This window comes from Globicephala melas, chromosome 8, assembly GCF_963455315.2.
Source record: "Globicephala melas chromosome 8, mGloMel1.2, whole genome shotgun sequence".
NCBI lineage: Eukaryota > Metazoa > Chordata > Mammalia > Artiodactyla > Delphinidae > Globicephala > Globicephala melas.
In genome coordinates this window covers 89,222,040-89,239,638 of record NC_083321.1, presented here as the reverse complement: position 1 = coordinate 89,239,638, position 17,599 = coordinate 89,222,040, and the positions used below count along the sequence as shown (strand labels likewise).

Genomic DNA, 17,599 nt, shown 5'->3' with positions numbered 1-17,599 from the left:
CAAGGGAGCAGTGCCTTTCGGGGGTGGGGTGGAAGAGCAAGGTGGGTTAGAGAAATAGATTATGTCTGTATTTGTGAGAGTTCAGGACAGAAACGGATCCCCCACTGCTCTGGCACTGGAAGCAGAAGACAATTTAAGGGAAGGGGGGGGTCACAACATCCTTGCATGGGGCGGAGGAAGGCAGCGGGTGATGCTTCCAGGACTGACTCCCCTGGACCCTACAGAACTCCCTGCTGGGGAGCCACACCCACCACTCAACCCACTGAATTCAAGACCGTGCGCCACAGCCAGGCCTGAGGAGGCTCACCACGCAGACGCCGCTGCAGCTGTGTCTTGGCACTTCAGAGCTGGAAAACAGAGGCCAAAACGCCGCTCCTGAGAAACCTGATGCTTCCAGCATGTTGCCAGCAGAAAACAGCAAGAGGGGCAGGTGGGGCGTTAGGCGGAACCTAGTTCCTATCTAGAACCGCTGCTTCCCAGAGTCTGGGGGAAGTTTTGTGACCAGTGAAACCAACAGGCGAGCACTCTGAAGATCAGTATTCAGGTCTGGAGTGGATATTCAGAAAGTCTTTATTGGCACAGGAGCAAGCCAGAGCTCACACGGACGCCACGTCTCTCAAGAATTGTCCATGTACTTCATGGTAGAGTTGAGGATCTCCATCCCGTGAAGCTCTCTCAGTACAGCAGCAAACCTGTCATAATCAGAACACAAACTCCAGGACATAAATGCCAGGGTGCAGACACCTGGCCCCCAGAGGCATCCCCCCTCAGGCAGAAGCCGGCTGGGAAATCAGGACAGGGCAGCTGCTGTTGCCCTGGGGAGCCCTAAAGATCAAAGTGGGCAGACCCTCAGGAGGCCCACAAAACACGGCGACACTCGCCGTGTGAGTGGCAGATGTGACAGGGACCTGCGGGACCTGCTCTTGGGAGCTCCCCAGCAGGTTGCCACAGCGAGCCCATCCTAGCTGATGTGCTTTGCTTTCTGTAGAAGAAAGATTTTATCCATTCCTTCCATTTGAACAATCAGACAGAACTCGAAAAGACCATAGACGTCATCCAGGCCCACCCTCTCGTTCAGAGGAGGGGTGGGAGGGGGAGCCTGTGCGAGAAGGAAGCAGGCAGGCCAGAGGCCCTCCCCACCATGGAAGGCGCCCCCTCCTGTGCCAGGGCACCACGCTCAGCCACAGGTGGGCACCTTCCAGGAACGTGAGGACCAGGCGTTCCAGCGGCTCAGATCGGGGCAGAGCGGGGCGGAAGCCTGGGCTGAGAGAGGCGCGATACCCAGATCAAGCGCAGGCTCCTGTCCAAGCCTGTTGGGTGGTCTTAATCATGCCGCTCCCCAACCTCGTCTGTTTTCTCCAGCGTAAGAATTTACCCTACAGGACATTCTCCCATACGCTTAGGTCCCAAGCAAAAAAAAAAAAAATGAAGTCGGGGAGGTCTGTTTCTGGAGAGCAGAGGAGAGAGAAAGGAGACAGAGAGAAGGGGAGATGGTGTGCGAGGGAGGAGGGGTGGAGAGAGGAGTGGCTGGAGGAGACTGCGGGAATGGAGCAGACAGAAGACGACGGCCGTCGGTGCCCGGAAAGATCCCTGTCCCATAACCAGGTTCCCTCTCCGGCTGCAGCCTGAGCTCTCCCCAGTGCCCTGGGGGTGGGGGGCACCCTCCGCAGAAGCAGCTGGGCTCCCTGCCGCGCCGTGCACCTGGGCTCGGCCGTGCACAGCTTCCCCAGGGCGATGCCCGCGTTCAGCTGCACGGCCGTCTTCTGAGCATCGCCGCCCGCGAGCTTCAGCAAGACCAGCACGATGTCCGTGGTCAGCAGGGACGAGGCCACGTGCGGCACCTCCATGCAGTTCCCCAGGCAGAGGGTGGCGTTGCCCACCAGAATCTCATCCTCCGAGCCCAGCAGCTGCATCAGGACACCGAGCTCTACAGGGTGGAGGAGAACAAGCAGGAGGCTGGCAGTGGAACATGGGGGGCACAGGGAGGTGGCAGTGGATGGACATGTCACTTACTCGGCAAATCCCTATTGAGTGCTCTGAAGCTCTCTGGCTCCTGGCTGTGTCTCTGAGGGACCTCAGGAGCCCGGGGCAGAGCCTGGCAGGATTCAGTTGTCCCGGGAATGCAGGCTATGCATCAGACAGGTCTGTTCTCTCTACATCCCCAATCTGAAGCTCTCAGCTCCACCCGACAGCCCCCACCTGAGTGGGAGGCCATGGGCTGGCACCCTGTACCTGTGGGGCCAGGAACAGGTTCTACAGGAAAGGTTCCTGCCCCCCACTCAGTGGGGAACCCCGTTCACGCCTGTGCGGCCCAGAGGAGGTGGGAAGGAGAGCGTTAGCAGGACCCCTGCCCCGCATGACAGGGCAGTGACTAGACTAAAGACAGGCTCAGCCTCTCCCATTCTCCTTGGTCACTAAGGTGTTTCCCCTGGGAAGGAAGAGCACCCGTGTTAGGTCAGTCTAAGCAGAATGCTTTACAAACAATCCCAGTTTACTTGGAGTGGGGAGGTAGCTCCCAGCTTTGATTCTGTTATCTTTGAGCTGTTTCCCAGCTGAGTCTTCCAGCAAGGATGTGGTACCTGTGCGCGGCCGAATGCTAATTGAGAGCTTTCAGAGCTGGAGGTGAGGTGACGTCATCTTCATACACACTGCCTGAGTCCGGGGCGGGGGTGACGCATCATCCTCAGTCTTTCCTCCCTCCTCACCGGCAGCTCCCTTTGCAGCTTCACGGCTTGATTAACCTCTGGGTTAATGTAGGCTCCACTTAAAGCAACTATCACTTACTTTTATCCAGTCTTATCAGCTCTTCTCGTGCTGCGTGATAACTATTAGTGCAGATGGCGAGTATCTTTACCGCATAACGTGACGCAGTCTGGCCTCCTGCCTAGATTTCAGAGTGAAATTAGGAAAAGAAAATCAATGCCACGGTTGCTCTCGGCCAGAAACCACAGTGAGCAGCTGTGATTGTGCTCGTGGCTTCCTAGACTTCTGAGCCAGAGCTCTGCTGACAATAGCGTGTGCTTCCTGGCGAGTGGGCCTGGTCCCTGCTGGGATGCAGTGCCACTCACATCCTCCCTAACGTGGCCCTCACTCCCGCTATGAATGTAGGCCTGTCATGTACACCTGAGTAATTACCTGTGGAAGGCTTAGGAGTGAGTGGCTGAGAACAGAATGGTGCTGTCGACTGGCAGATGTACCAAAAAGGGAGGAAAAGGCCCTCCCTTGTCATTTCACCGTTTGAGAATGAGGGTTGACTTGAGAAGGCTGTCAGGCTGACAGGTCTGCATGGAGAACATTACGAACCTAGATCATTTTAAGGGGTGACAACTGTCGAATCATAACCCTTAAAATCACCCCATGTGGGGTCTTTAAAATGCATGTGTGTGTGAAGGCGTGCATAACGCACATGTGTGTGCATGCAACCAGCAGGCTCCGGTGGGTGTGCAAGAGTTATACAGAGTGAATGACGGCCATCATCCACGTGGCTGCCTAAACTCACACCCACCACGCTGCCCCTCAGTATCCCCCCTGCCCCAGAAGCAGCCCCCCGACAGAGCACGCTTCCTGGTGCCACTCAGCCTGGGTTTTAGGAGTAAGTCTCCCGTGGGGTCACCACAGTAACGTGGGGTAGTGAACCTCACTGGACACATGCATCGCTGGCGGGACCCAGAGATGCAACCTAGTAACTCACCTCCCCCTTCAGGAGAATCTAGTTAACTCTCGTACTAACTCACATAGATTCACTGCACTCATATTGCGGGGAAAATCTGAACATCCTTTTAAAAGCCACACGGTTACTCTGCAGCCTACATATCTCATAAATGGAGTTATCTCCAACCTTCTCCAGGTAACTGGATAAAGCGTCATGAGCAGGAAACCATGAACAAAACCGGGACCTGAGAAACCTTGTTGAAGCCACTCAGACCATCTTTTTCGAGGACAGAGGCCATACGTTTTTAAAGTGAGGTTTAAGTGGTAAGCAGCTTTTACGGATGCATCTAATGAACAAGTATTTGTTCAACAATCTTACACTGCTGGTCAGAGCAGAGTCTGGGTGGACAGGCAGAAGGGAATCTCTATTCGAGAAGGTTAGAAGCTAGCAGGGGGGAAATAGAAGAACCTTAACTGAACAAAGCCCTCCTTAGTTCTGTTCCCCAAATAAAATATGACACTCCCGGAAATTCAGGAGGTTGTAACCAATGAAGTTATTTTACCTTCAGGAATTTAACCATTTTCTTCACCACTCCCGCTCTGAGGGCCTCCTCAACAATTTTCGGAGAGGAAACAAGGGTGCGGCTAAGAACGCCAGCAGCTCTCTGAGTGAAGCAGAAAGAAAGGCTGATTAAACGTTCCTAAGTGGGGAGGGGCAAGAAAGGGGCAGGGGGTTAAGGCCACAAACTACCTTGTATACAATAAATTAGCTACAAGGATATACTGTACAGCGTAGGGAATATAGCCAATATTTTATCGTAACTATACGTGGAGCATAACCTTTAAAAATAGTGAATCACTGTGTTGTACACCTGAAATATATAATATTGTACACCCACTATACCTCAATGGAAATTTTTTTCTTAAAATGCTGATGACCTTTTAAAGTCAACGAGTAGTTTGGTGAGGCAAAAACAATCATTAATATTAGATGCAAAATAATACCTTGACTTTAAAAATACAATGGCCAAGGAATTGATAGCAAGTCAAGTACTGTCCTTTATAATAAAGCTGCTGAGTAGGCAATTCTAAGGGCCGCCAACATTGCCCCCGGGTGCACAGAGGCCCAGCTTATTCCAGCTTCACACAGGACCAGCGTTCAACCCTTGGCAAGAAAGTCCTGCCCTGTATCACCCATGGGGCTCTGATATCAACAGGGCCCTTATTAGATGGTGGACTTCCTGGATGGATCCTCTGGGACTTTTAGCTTTTCCTTTATCTTTTCTAAATCTTTGTCTTTTTATTCTATTTTCTGGGAGACTTCACTGATTTTATTTTCCAGTTCTGATTTTTAAAAAAGTAGTTCTGTTACCATTTTATGGCCATAACACTATCTTGAATCTTTCTGAAGACACGAGTGATAGTTATTTTTTCTTCTGTTTTCTACTTCATCTCTCTTTTTTGAGAGTAAAATTTTCTGCTTACCTTGCTTTGTCTATTTATTCGAATGGCTTTCCTGATATGCCTGGTGAGATCTACCCTTAGCTCTCCAGTCACATTTATGAAAAAAGCAGTATGTTTGGGTACACTATGTTTATGGGAAGTTTATCCACTGACAGGTGGAGAGGTGGCACTCTCAAATACTAGAAAGCAAAACTTTTTTCTCTGGTCTTTCAATTCCTTTAGGAAAAAATGGCTCATTCTATGCCTGAGGAATAGATGCCTGGCTGCCAGATGCAGTCCCCCCATCTCTTACTTCTGTCCTCTGCTGTAGCTGGCGGTTTGAATTCTCGATCTTCTCCATGGAGCTGCAAGACAGACCCGCTACCCCCCAGCTGGGCTCCCCTCGTCTGTCCTCTACACGAAGGCTTCTTTAGCCCTGCCGCATTAATTACCAGTCTGGCAGCTGTTCTCCATCTTCCAGAAACTAGCTAAAATAACTTACCCTTTGGTGACCTCTTGCCTGTTCACTTTGTCAGTGTGCGTTTCTGCCTTTTTTCCCCCCTAATGTCTTTAGTCTCATTTTAATGATGTCTCCAGAGCAAGAATGGACAAACCTGTGTATTATCATATCACCTATCTTGTTTCCCTAATCTGCTTCCTACAGGGGCTAGGATGTGACTACAGCTGACAGTACAGCTCTCTTTTCAGGCCCAAGGCAGTAGAGAGAGCACAGTATTAAAGCACCGGGTTCCCTGCTAAGGCTACTGCCCTGCTCAACAAGCTGGTGAGCACCCACCTAGCTGTGGCCAAGCAGAGTCCTGGGGACATCTACCCCAGAGTCCTTGAAGGGCCAGTGTGGAACGAGTGCAGGCCCAGCTTTAGACCCAAGTACCCAAGAACACTGGTGCTTACCACTTTTGGGGTCGTGTATCATTTTTGAGGATCTGATGAAAGCTGTGGTGTTCTCCAGGCCCATGAAAATGCACATACACTCAGAGTTTTCTATACAATTGCTGGGGGTTCCAGGGAACCTGAAGACCTACCACATCTTCCTGGAGCCCAGGTTAAACAGCTTTGCCCTGTAAGTCTGGATTGACTTCAGAGAAGCTGTGGGCTTGCTGGCCACAAACAGGATATGCTGGGTCTACTTGGAAGGTTTTTACAACCCGGGAACCAGTCCCCTGGCTATGATCCTTTTTTTTTTTTTTCAAAAAAACAGTTTAATACAGCAGGTTCTCATTAGTTATCTATTTTATACATATTAGTGTATATACGTCAATCCCAATTTCCCAGTTCAGCCCACCACCATCCCCCCTTCACGTCCCCCGTTTGGTGTCCATATGTTTGTTCTCTACATCTGTGTCTCAATTTCTGCCTTGCAAACCAGTTCACCTGTACCATTTTTCTAGATTCCACATATATGCGTTAATATACGATATCTGTTTTTCTCTTTCTGACTTACTTCACTCTGTATGACAGTCTCTAGATCCATCCACGTCTCTACAAATGACCCAATTTCGTCCCGTTTTACGGCTGAGTAATATTCCACTGTATATATGTACCACATCTCCTTTATCCATTCGTCTGTCGATGGGCATTTAGGTTGCTTCCATGACCTGACTATTGTAAATAGTGCTGCAATGAACATTGGGGTGCATGTGTCTTTTTGAATTATGGTTTTCTCAGGGTATATGCCCAGTAGTGGGATTGCTGGGGCATATGGTAATTCTATTTTTAGTTTTTTAAGGAACCTCCATACTGTTCTCCATAGTGGCTGTATCAATTTACATACCCACCAACAGTACAAGAGGGTTGCCTTTTCTCCACACCCTCTCCAGCATTTGTTGTTTGTAGATTTTCTGATGATGCCCATTCTAACCAGTGTGAGGTGATGCCTCGTAGTTTTGATTTGCATTTCTCTAATAATTAGTGATGTTGAGCAGCTTTTCATGTGCTTCTTGGCCATCTGTATGTCTTCTTTGGAGAAATGTCCATTTAGGTCTTCTGCCCATTTGTTGATTGGGTTGTTTGTTTAATATTGAGCTGCATGAGCTGTTGATATTTTTTTTTGAGATTAATCATTTGTCTGTTGATTCGTTTGCAAATATTTTCTCCCATTCTGAGGGCTGTCTTTTTGTTTTGTTTATAGTTTCCTTTGATGTGCAAAAGCTTTTATTAGGTCCTATTAGGTCCCATTTGTTTATTTTTGTTTTTATTTCCATGACTCTAGGAGGTGGTTCAAAAAAGATCTTGCTGTGATTTAGGTCAAAGAGTGTTCTTCCTGTGTTTTCCTCTAAGAGTTTTATAGTGTCCGGTCTTACATTTACGTCTTTAATCCATTTTAAGTTTATTTTTGTGTAGGGTGTTAGGGAGTGTTCTAATTTCCTTCTTTTACATGTTGCTGTCCAGTTTTGCCAGCACCACTTATTGAAGAGACTGTCTTTTTTCCACTGTATATTCTTGCCTCCTTTGTCATAAATTAGGTGACCATAGGTACATGGGTTTATCTCTGGACTTCCTATCCTGTTCCATTGATCTATATTTCTGTTTCTGTGCTGGCACCATATTGTCTTGACTACTGTAGCTCTGTAGTATAATCTGAAGTCATGGAGTCTGATTCCTCCAGCTCTGTTTTTTTCCCTCAAGACTGCTTTGGCTACTCGGGGTCTTTTGTGTCTCCACACAAATTTTAAGATTTTTTGTTCTAGTTCTGTAAAAAATGCCACTGGTAATTTGATAGGGATTGCATTGAATCTGTAGATTGCTTTGGGTAGTAGAGTCATTTTCAAAATATTGATTCTTCCAATCCAAGAATATGGTATATCTCTCCATCTGTTTGTGTCATCTTTGATTTATTTCATCAGTGTCTTACAGTGTTCTGAGTACAGGTCTTTTACCTCCTTAGGAAGGTTTATTGCTAGGTATTTTATTCTTTTTGTTGCAATGGTGAATGGGATTGTTTCCTTAATTTCTCTTTCAGATTTTTCATCATTAGTGTATAGGAATGCAAGAGATTTCTGTGCATTAATTTTGTATCCTGCAACTTTACCAAAGTCATTGATTAGCTCTAGTAGTTTCCTGGTGGCATCTTTTTGATTCTTTATGTATAGTATCATGTCACCTGCAAACAGTGACAGTTTTTCTTCTTGTTTTCCAATTTGTATTCCTTTTATTTCTTTTTCTTCTCTGATTGCTGTGGCTAGGACTTCCAAAACTATGTTGAATAATAGTGGTGAGAGTGGACATCCTTGCCTTGTTCCTGATCTTAGAGGAAATGCTTTCACTTTTTCATCATTGAGAACGATGTTTTCTGTGGGTTTGTCTTATATGGCTTTTATTGTTTTGAGGTAGGTTCCCTCTATGCCCACTTTCTGGAGAGTTTTTATCATAAATGGGTGTTGAATTTTGTCAAAAGCTTTTTCTGAGATGATCATATGGTTTTTATTCTTCAGTTTGTTAATATGGTGTATCACATTGATTGATTTGCGTATATTGAAGAATCCTTGCATCCCTGGGATAAATCCCTCTTGGTCATGGTGTTACGATCCTTTAAATGTGTTGTTAGATTCCGTTTGCCAGCATTTTGTTGAGGATTTTTGCATCTATATTCATCAGTGATACTGGTCTGTAATTTTCTTTTTATGTAGTATCTCTGTCTGGTTTTAGTATCAGGGTGATGGTGGCCTCGTAGAATGAGTTTGGGAGTGTTCCTCCCTCTACTATATTTTGGAAGAGTTTGAGAAGGATAGGTGTTAGCTCTTCTCTAAATGTTTGATAGAATTCACCTGTGAAGACATCTGGTCCTGGACTTCTGTTTGTTGGAAGATTTTTAATCACAGTTTCAATTTCATTACTTGTGACTGGTCTGTTCATATTTACTATTTCTTCCTGGTTCAGCCTTGGAAGGTTATACCTTTCTAATAATTTGCCCATTTCTTCCAGCTTGTCCATTTTATTGGCATAGAGTGGCTTGTAGTAGTCTCTTAGGATACTTTGTATTTCGGCGGTGTCTGCTGTAATTTCTCCTTTTTTCATTTCTAATTTTATTGATTTGATCCCTCTCCCTCTTTTTCTTGATGAGTCTGGCTAAAGGTTTATCAATTTTGTTTATCTTCTCAAAGAACCAGCTTTTAGTTTTATTGATCTTTGCTATTGTTTTCTTTGTTTCTATTTCATTTATTTCTTCTCTGATCTTTATGATTTCTTTCCTTCTACTAACTTTGGGTTTTGTTCTTCTTTCTCTAGTTCCTTTAGGTGTAAAGGTAGATTGTTTATTTGTGACGTTTCTTGAGGTAGGCTTGTATAGCTATAAACTTCCCTCTTAGAACTGCTTTTGCTGCATCCCATAGGTTTTGGATTATTGTGTTTTCATTGTAATTTGTCTCTAGGTATTTTTTTATTTCCTCTTTGATTTCTTCAGTGATCTCTTGGTATGTAGTAACATATTTTTCAGCATCCATGTGTTTGTGTTTTTTATGTTTCTTTCGCTGTAACTGATTTCTAATCTCACAGCACTGTGGTTGGAAAAGATGCTTGATGTGATTTCAATTTTCTTAAATTTACCAAGGCTTGATTTGTGACCCAAGATGTGATCTATCCTGGAGAATCTTCTGTGTGCACTTGAGAAGAAAGTGTAATCTGCTGTTTTTGGATGAAATGTCCTATAAATATTAATTAAACGTATCTGGTCTATTGTGTCATTTAAAACTGTGTTTCCTTATTAATTTTCTGTCTGGATGATCTGTCCATTGGTGTAAGTAGGGTATTAATGTCCCCCACTATTACTGTGTTACTGTCGATTTCCTCTTTTATAGCTGTTAGCAGTTGCTTTATGTACTGAGGTTCTCCTAAGTTGGGTGTATATATATTTATAATTGTTATATCTTCTTCTCGGATTGATCCCTTGATCATTATGTAGTGTCCTTCCTTGTCTCTTGTAACATTCTTTATTTGAAAGTCTATTTTATCTGATATGAGTATTGCTACTGCAGCTTTCTTTTGATTTCCATCTGCATGGAATATATTTTTCCATCCCCTCACTTTCAGTCTGTATGTGTCCCTAGGTCTGAAGTGGGTCTCTTGTAGACAGCATATATATGGCTCTTGTTTTTGTATCCATACAGCGAGCCTGTGTCTCTTGGTTGGAGCATTTAATCCATTCACGTTTAAGGTAATTATCTATATGTATGTTCCTATTACCATTTTCTTAATTGTTATGGGTTTTTTTTTGTAGGTCCTTTTTTTCTCTTGTGTTTCCCACTTCGAGAAGTTCCTTTAGCATTTGTTGTAGAGCTGGTTTGGCGGTGCTGAATTCTCTTAGCTTTTGCTTGTCTGTGAAACTTTTGATTTCTCCATGAAATCTGAATGAGATCCTTGCCGGGTAATCTTGGTTCTAGGTTCTTCCTTTTCATCACTTTAAGTATATCATGCCACTCCCTTCTGGCTGTAGAGTTTCTGCTGAGAAATCAGCTGTTAATCTTATGGGAGTTCCCTTGTATGTTATTTGTCATTTTTCCCTTGTTGCTTTCAATAGTTTCTCTTTGCCTTTAATTTTTGTCAGTTTGATTACTATGTGTCTCGACGTGTTTCTCCTTGGGTTTATCTTGTATGGGACTCTCTGCGCTTCTTGGACTTGGGTGGCTATTTCCTTTCCCATGTTAGGGAAGTTTCCGACTATAATCTCTTCAAATATTTTCTCGGGTCCTTTCTCTCTCTCTTCTCCTTCTGGGACCCCTATAATGCGAATGTTGGTGCATTGAACGCTGTCCCAGAGGTCTCTTAGGATGTCTTCATTTCTTTTCATTCTTTTTCCTTTATTTTGTTCCATGGCAGTGAATTCCACCGTTCTGTCTTCCAGGTCACTTATCTGTTCTTCTGCCTCAGTTATTTTGCTATTGATTCCTTCTAGTGTAGTTTTCATTTCAGTTATTGTATTGTTCATCTCTGTTTGTTCTTTAATTCTTCTGGTGTTTGTTCCTTGATTCTTCTAGGTCTTTGTTTAACATTTCTTGCATCTTCTTGATCTTTGCCTCCATTCTTTTTGCAAGGTCCTGGATCATCCTCACTATCATCATTCTGAATTCATTTTCTGGAAGGTTGCCTATCTCCACTACATTTAGTTGTTTTTCTGGGGTTTCATTTCGTTCCTTCATCTGGTACATAGTCCTCTGACTTTTCATTTTGTTTATCTTTCTGTGAATGTGGTTTTCATTCCACAGGCTGCAGAACTGTAGTTCTTCTTGCTTCTGCTGTCTGCCCTCTGGTGGATGAGGCTATCTAAGAGGCTTGTGCCCAGGCTGTGATCCTTGAAGGGTTGGTTTCCCAGACCTGCCCTGGATGTGACACCAATTGTTTCTCTAGGTTTAGGGCCCTGACCTAATAGGCATAAAAGTTGGGGTGATTCCTAATGCAAGTGAAGAACACATCCCAGGATAATGGCAAACAGCCTCTTGAATCATATCAACATTCTCCTCCTGATACACTGTGCTAACCATAGGCCTTCTTAATTTTCTTAGCCAAATGTCAGAAACAGAAGAAAGCCATTCCAGCATATATCTCCAAGGGGGCTAAAACCATTATGCATGAACAACCTCCAGAATCACTGGCTTCAAAATATGTGTCTGGCTTTTTTGACTATGGCAGAAAGATTCCAAATAAAATCATTTGGCCTGTCCAATTTGCACAGAGATGGCTTGATATAGGACAAATCAGACAGATTACCTTGGATAAGCTGTTAAGGGCCACAGTTTACAGAAAACGGATTCTTAACTGGGGTTCCTGGACTCTAGGGCCTCCACAGATGGGCACTGGTGGGGGGTATCACCAAATCCCCTGAAACCATAGGCAAATTTGGTATTTATGTGCTATGGTCATTGTTTTGAGAAGTATATAATCTGCCTCATATCTCAGAGAATCAGTAGAATCTGAAATGTGTGGTGACTTCAAAATAAAACAAAACAAAACAAAAGGAGAACAACAAAGGAAGCTGTTTCTGGATTTCCCTGGGAGAAGCTTACTGTGAGGATTCCTCCATCCTGGCTGTTCAGTAAAGACAGGCACTTCCGGCTCACCTCCATGGCCCAAACCTACAACAACAAGGAGCAGGAGAAGGAGTTTGCCTGTCCTGGTCATGGTCCTCTGCCTCTTCCTTCTGAGCGCTCAAGTAGAACCGACCACTCTCCACTCCCTCCCTCTCACCACCACCACGTCTGTCCACATTTCCTTCACAACATCTTCTTCTATCGCTCTCATTTCTTCCCACGTCCAACTCCCCTAACTACAGGGTGACACCTTGAGAGCAGGGACCACATCGTATTTGACTTTGTAAACGCAGAACCTAGCACCGTGCTCAGCGCCCTGGATGCTCAACTGGTTTTCAGAATCAATACCTGACAGAGCGACTCATCCATCCCTCGGCAGCTCAGGGACAGAGCGTCCGCCCAGCATTGCCCATTCCCATTGCCAGTGTAGAAGCACTGCCGTGCTTCTATCCTCTTTGCAGAAATGAGAACAGTTCTTTGCAACAGAATGGGTTAAGGTAGAGAGAAAAGAATGCGGTACCTCAGAGACAAAGGGGGACTGAAGACACAAGTTCATCATGAGTCCCAGGAGGGTATACATGACCTCTCTGAACAGGTCCACGTCCTCCTCACACTTGGCCTTTGGAAATAAAACAAGGTGATCAATGATCTTCCTGCAGCTTGTCATGGTCATCTGTTCCCCTTGGCGATGGTCTCAGTATCACTCACACTCCCTAAAATTGTCAGTGTCATGAACCTAAGTGATGTGGGAAGGTCTGAGCCCGGTTTACAGCACAGAGTGTGTGGCGCCTCATGTCATATGTTGTATGCCCTGGGTTCAAGCTGCAGATGGAGCTGTTGAAATGGGTGCTCAAGCCAGCTCCACAGAAAACCCTTCGAACATCTCCGGGGTGGAAGAGGCTTGATCTGGAGGACTCTGTAAGGCCAGCTGCCCATCAAACCTACTGTTACAGAAGGGGTAAGCCACTGGCCCCAGCACCCTCAAACAGAATTTTTGGAAAAGCCAGATAATGAAGAAGAAGCCAATGCCCTCAAAGCAGGTAAAAGACCAACTTTGACTAGAAAAGCTGAAATACCATGAGGCCCAAGCAGGCGTCCCTGAATTCTTCAGAGGCAGACATCTGTCTTCGGGTGGCAGCCTCAGCGCTGAGGTTTCCCATAATGGCAATACACCGGCAGAGAGCTGAGGTGTTGGTGACCTTGGGATCTCTCCTCTAAAAGGGGATGAAGAGAAAGCGAATCTGCAGAGAGCAGGCAAATGATGCCAGAATAATGTCTAGGGGCATCCCTCACTCACCAAAATGTCTGGGAACCAGATAGCGTTATGCCACATGGGGACATCGGTGGGGTCACGCTGGCAGAAAGGAAGGAGGCACACAGAGGGGGAGACCCCAAATCACCTTGGCCTGGAATAGGGAGGCCTGGGGCTTAATCCCAGTCGCTCCATCAACTAGGTGGGGGCACTGGGACAAGTCCTGTCCCTTCTCAGACCTTCCATTTCCACATCTGTGAAATATTGGCGTGTCAGTATGCCCTCTAAGGTCCCCTGAAACTTCTATGGCTCACTGGGGACAGGTCTAGTCACAGCACGCTCTCCTGGAGGACTCCCAGCCTGGCAATTTTCTCCCTCATCAGCTCCAACCACCACACCTGCCCTCCTGACCAAGATGACTGCCATTCAGGGGACAGGGTTGCACGGGACTTGGCTCAGAAGAAGACTGATGGAGACCGACAAACTCTCCATCTTTGCCTACTGCAGCCCCCAGGCAGGCTTTCCTCCCCTGTAACCAGCTCTGCCCATATGCCATCTCCACCTGCCCCCACTGCAGCTGTTTCAACAACCAAGACTTGTATAAATTCCAGCTGTGAATAAATGATTCAACAACCTGAGAGGCAACAGGAGTTCTGCGGGGAAAACTGTGTTGAAACAGCCTGGCTCATGCTCCCAAAAGAGTCTGTCACAGGTGATAAAATGAGGGCTTACTCACCAGCACGCCCGTCAGTGCCAGGAGAACATCTGGAAGGCTGGCCTGGAACCAGACCTGGAATCTGTCGAGAGAACATCAGCCATGATTTATTTCTACCCCGTGCAAACTAAAACATAAATACAGCATCTTGGGTGATGGAGCAGACCGTCCAACCCTGGGCCCATGTGATTTGCCCCTGCATGGATGATTCATTCGGAACCAAAAAAGGTCGTCACTGGGCAGGTAATGTGGCTTTACTTTTTCTTAGCCTGGAGACTTACTTTTGAAGTTAAACAACAGATCTCAGAGGGTGGCTCTCTCATGCAGAAGCTGCTGGAATCCTTAGGTTTCTGCCGAACTGACTTAGCACCACCCCTGCCCTCCCCTTGCTCTGAGTCTACACGCTGTGCGCCGTGCAAACAGGAGACACGGTGTAAGCATGTTTACGTGTCACGGCCGTGAGGAGGGCCCCGAGGCACACACACCTCCACCAGCTAGAGAGGCGAGTACACCCTCCCAGCCCGTGCTGATGGCCGGCTGCCAGCACAAACAGCTCTCTCTCATTGTATGACGGTTCCTAAGTAAGACGCCCCAAAGTTGATGAGGAAATTAAAAACAAAACAAGATGCAGTTTTTAAAAAACTGAAAAGTTATGAAAATCTAAGACCTTTACTGTCTTCCCCAGCAGCAGCTAAACAAAGAAAAAATAAAATAGCGCGGGGGATGGTTACCCATACTGCCACTGGCGGCCCGGGAGGGCTCTACTTTGTTACTGTGTTTCTCCTCCCTCCCCCTCCCTCTCTCCCTCTCTTTCTCTCTCATTTAATCAACACATGTCTGCCAGGCAGTTCCTATCAGGCACTGATTAGGGGAAGAAACCTCACCGCATAGCAGACTCGCTTGCTGGGAGAGTTACTGTTCTAAGTATGTTACTGCTTCCAAGCTCATTGAGGGCCGGGTCGCCCCCTTCGCCTAGAGGGACTGGAACGGGAGTGGCTGACCACGGTCCCTGAAGACATCAGCTGTCCTACGCAGTGAATCTTGTGATGCTCAGTTTGTCTAGCCTCCCGTGTGCCAGTGCCGCACGTTTTGGAAGATCAGACAGTTCAACAAAGGTTGAAGAAGAAATGTCAATTTCTGGAAACAAAAATTACCTTTCTTCCAGAGCCAAGTCTGTGAGCAGTCCCATGGCTGAGTTGGCCTTCTTATCTGAGAAATCAAGAAACAACACGAGGGCTTCCAACAACCTGCAAAAATCCATAACACCCTCAGGGTGGGCTGACCTCCAGCCGACAGCATCCCCAACAAGGAGGCTTCGCATGGAGGCCAGGAAGGCGTCAGCACCTGAGTGAAATAAGCTGAAAGGGCCTTACCATGCCCACCAGGAAGCCCAGCCCCTGCCCACTCCAATGAGGCAGACACCCTCCCGTGGGAATGGCTCTACCACTTTACGTGAGGGCCCAGGGGAATTAACAGTTTGAACCAAAGTTCACTGATTATCAGATGCTGACTTGGAAGGAATCTCTGGTGCCTCTGCCCTGGGACTCTGGCTTGGCCAAGTTGAATCACACAAATGACATCTAAATGGCACCCTTACTAATCTGCTGGTGACTAAGTGGGAAGGCCCCCTAATGAAGTGGGGGATGGAATCAAGATTTAACGAGATTTTGACAGGTTGCTGAATACATCAGATGAAATTTCAGAGAGTTAAACTCAAAGTCTTTCACTTAGAGCTGGAAATTCTGTTTAAGTAACAGAATTGGGAGACCTGGTTTATACCTGACTCATGTGAAAAAAACTTACAAGTTTTTAGCCAGTGGCAAACCTGGTATACGAGCAAACAGTCCGGTGCAGCTGCCGAAAAGCTAATGCAGTCTCAGGCTGCCTTAACAGACTGACCGGCACCAGGACAATGAGAGCAGAAGGCATTTGTCCATCCAGCAAACCCACACCAAGCACCTACAGCGTGCTGAGTGTCGTGCTCAGTGCTGGGACACAGTACTGAGCTCCTGTCTCGTACAGGGACGTGTGTCAGATGATAGGTTAGAAACAGACACATATCAAGTGGGCACAGAGTCCCCCCGGCAAGAGCTGTGGGAGGATGGAGATGAGGATGACATTTCCGCATCACTTGAAAGTGCAGCATTGGCTACGTGTCCCTTTGTCCGTTCAGTCAACAACACTTACTGGCATTACGTGCCAGGTAGCTGTATTCTAATAAAGCCCCCAGGTGACTCCTAAGCGCTATATTTCTCAGAAATTCAAGAACTAGTCTTAGAGGCAGTAGAGTAATTACGGCATTTTAAGCAGGAAAGTAACAGGACAGATGTGCATTTGGGACAAATCCCTTTGGTGGTGTGCTGCAGGTGGATCAGAGCAGGTAGTACAGGAACCAGGGAATCCAACGGGGGGAGAACCGGGGTTTTCCAGACAATAAAGGTTAAGGGACTGCGCTGAGACGGGGCAGAGTAAGAGGCACAGTTGAGAAGAAAGAGGCCTCACAATGACCTAGAAGTAATGATGGGAGACGGTGCAGGAGAGCCAGAGGAAATGAATCCAGGAGATGCGGAGGAGATAGGACTGACAAGTACCATTTTCTCAGGGATGTGGGCAGGAGCCAACCAGGGAGCTCTCAGGATTCTGGCCTAGGTGACGGGGTGGATGGAAATGCTATCTGTGAAGACAGAAAATTCAGCTAGAGGCTCTGGTTTGAAGAACCGCTTTTGAAACGCTAAGTTTATGATACTTGTGACGTTGCGATGAAGGTGCCGAGTTGCAGAAGGATGTTTCCTTGTAACATGTGAGAGGGAGACTTAGACATGATAATTAGGGCCATGGATAAGAAGAGGGCCAAGGGTAGGATCTTGCGGTCCCTGACGTGGAAAGATGACAGCATAAAGGGGGCTTGCAAAGGGAGCCGAGAAGGAACAGCAGGGAGTGGAAGTAGGGCCAGGAAGAATGATATCATTAGGACCAGATGCCATCAGGCTGTAACAGGAGATAAAGACAGAAAAGAGCCCATCAAACTGGGCTCTTAGATTCAGGAGTACGGCCTCCAGTCACCCACATTTATGGTACTGGGTTTATTTAGCAGCTTGTTCTGGGAGGGGTCTGGAAGTCGAACTACCTGAGGAACGGTTGAGGAAACCAGGATGCTTGACCTGGAAAACACTGATGTCTTCAGACATGTCAAACACTGGGATGTGGGAGAGTTGCATTCTATCCTGCCTGCCTCTACCACAGAAGCTGGAACCATCTTCCCCACCAGGGTGGCATGTGACACAATTCTGACCAAAGAGAAACAAAAGCAGTAGCTCCTCTTGATAAAAGGGACAGACCCAGTTGGTGCTAACCTGTCTTAAAGAGGGATGTGATGCTTGGAGTTGCAGCAGCCTTGTGTGACCATGAGGGAAAGGTCAAGAGAAGGACAGAGACGTTAACCCTGCCATCGTTAAACCACCAAACCAGCTGTTACCATCTTTAGTCTTTTTGTTATGT

At 46.5% G+C, this 17,599-nt stretch overlaps 1 protein-coding gene across 4 annotated transcripts in view; it reads right to left on the bottom strand.

The window, feature by feature from the left end:
* Positions 1-553: 553 nt before the first annotated feature.
* The window catches only part of TTC12 (tetratricopeptide repeat domain 12), a 48,105-nt gene continuing 31,059 nt past the window's right edge, over positions 554-17,599 (bottom strand). For 2 of the 4 annotated variants that reach the window (XM_060304062.2, XM_030837240.3), the window contains 8 exons: positions 15,256-15,348; positions 14,123-14,183; positions 13,211-13,348; positions 12,655-12,753; positions 12,111-12,179; positions 4,215-4,316; positions 2,785-2,884; positions 613-1,927 (listed from right to left, as the gene is read on the bottom strand). In XM_060304062.2, the coding sequence (XP_060160045.1) occupies positions 1,377-1,927; positions 2,785-2,884; positions 4,215-4,316; positions 12,111-12,179; positions 12,655-12,753; positions 13,211-13,348; positions 14,123-14,183; positions 15,256-15,348 (1,213 nt within the window). In that variant the 3' untranslated portion in view covers positions 613-1,376. Of the gene's footprint in view, positions 1,928-2,013; positions 2,885-4,214; positions 4,317-12,110; positions 12,180-12,654; positions 12,754-13,210; positions 13,349-14,122; positions 14,184-15,255; positions 15,349-17,599 lie in introns of all 4 variants that reach the window. The other 2 variants (XM_030837249.3, XR_009564963.1) reach the window with 2 other exon arrangements.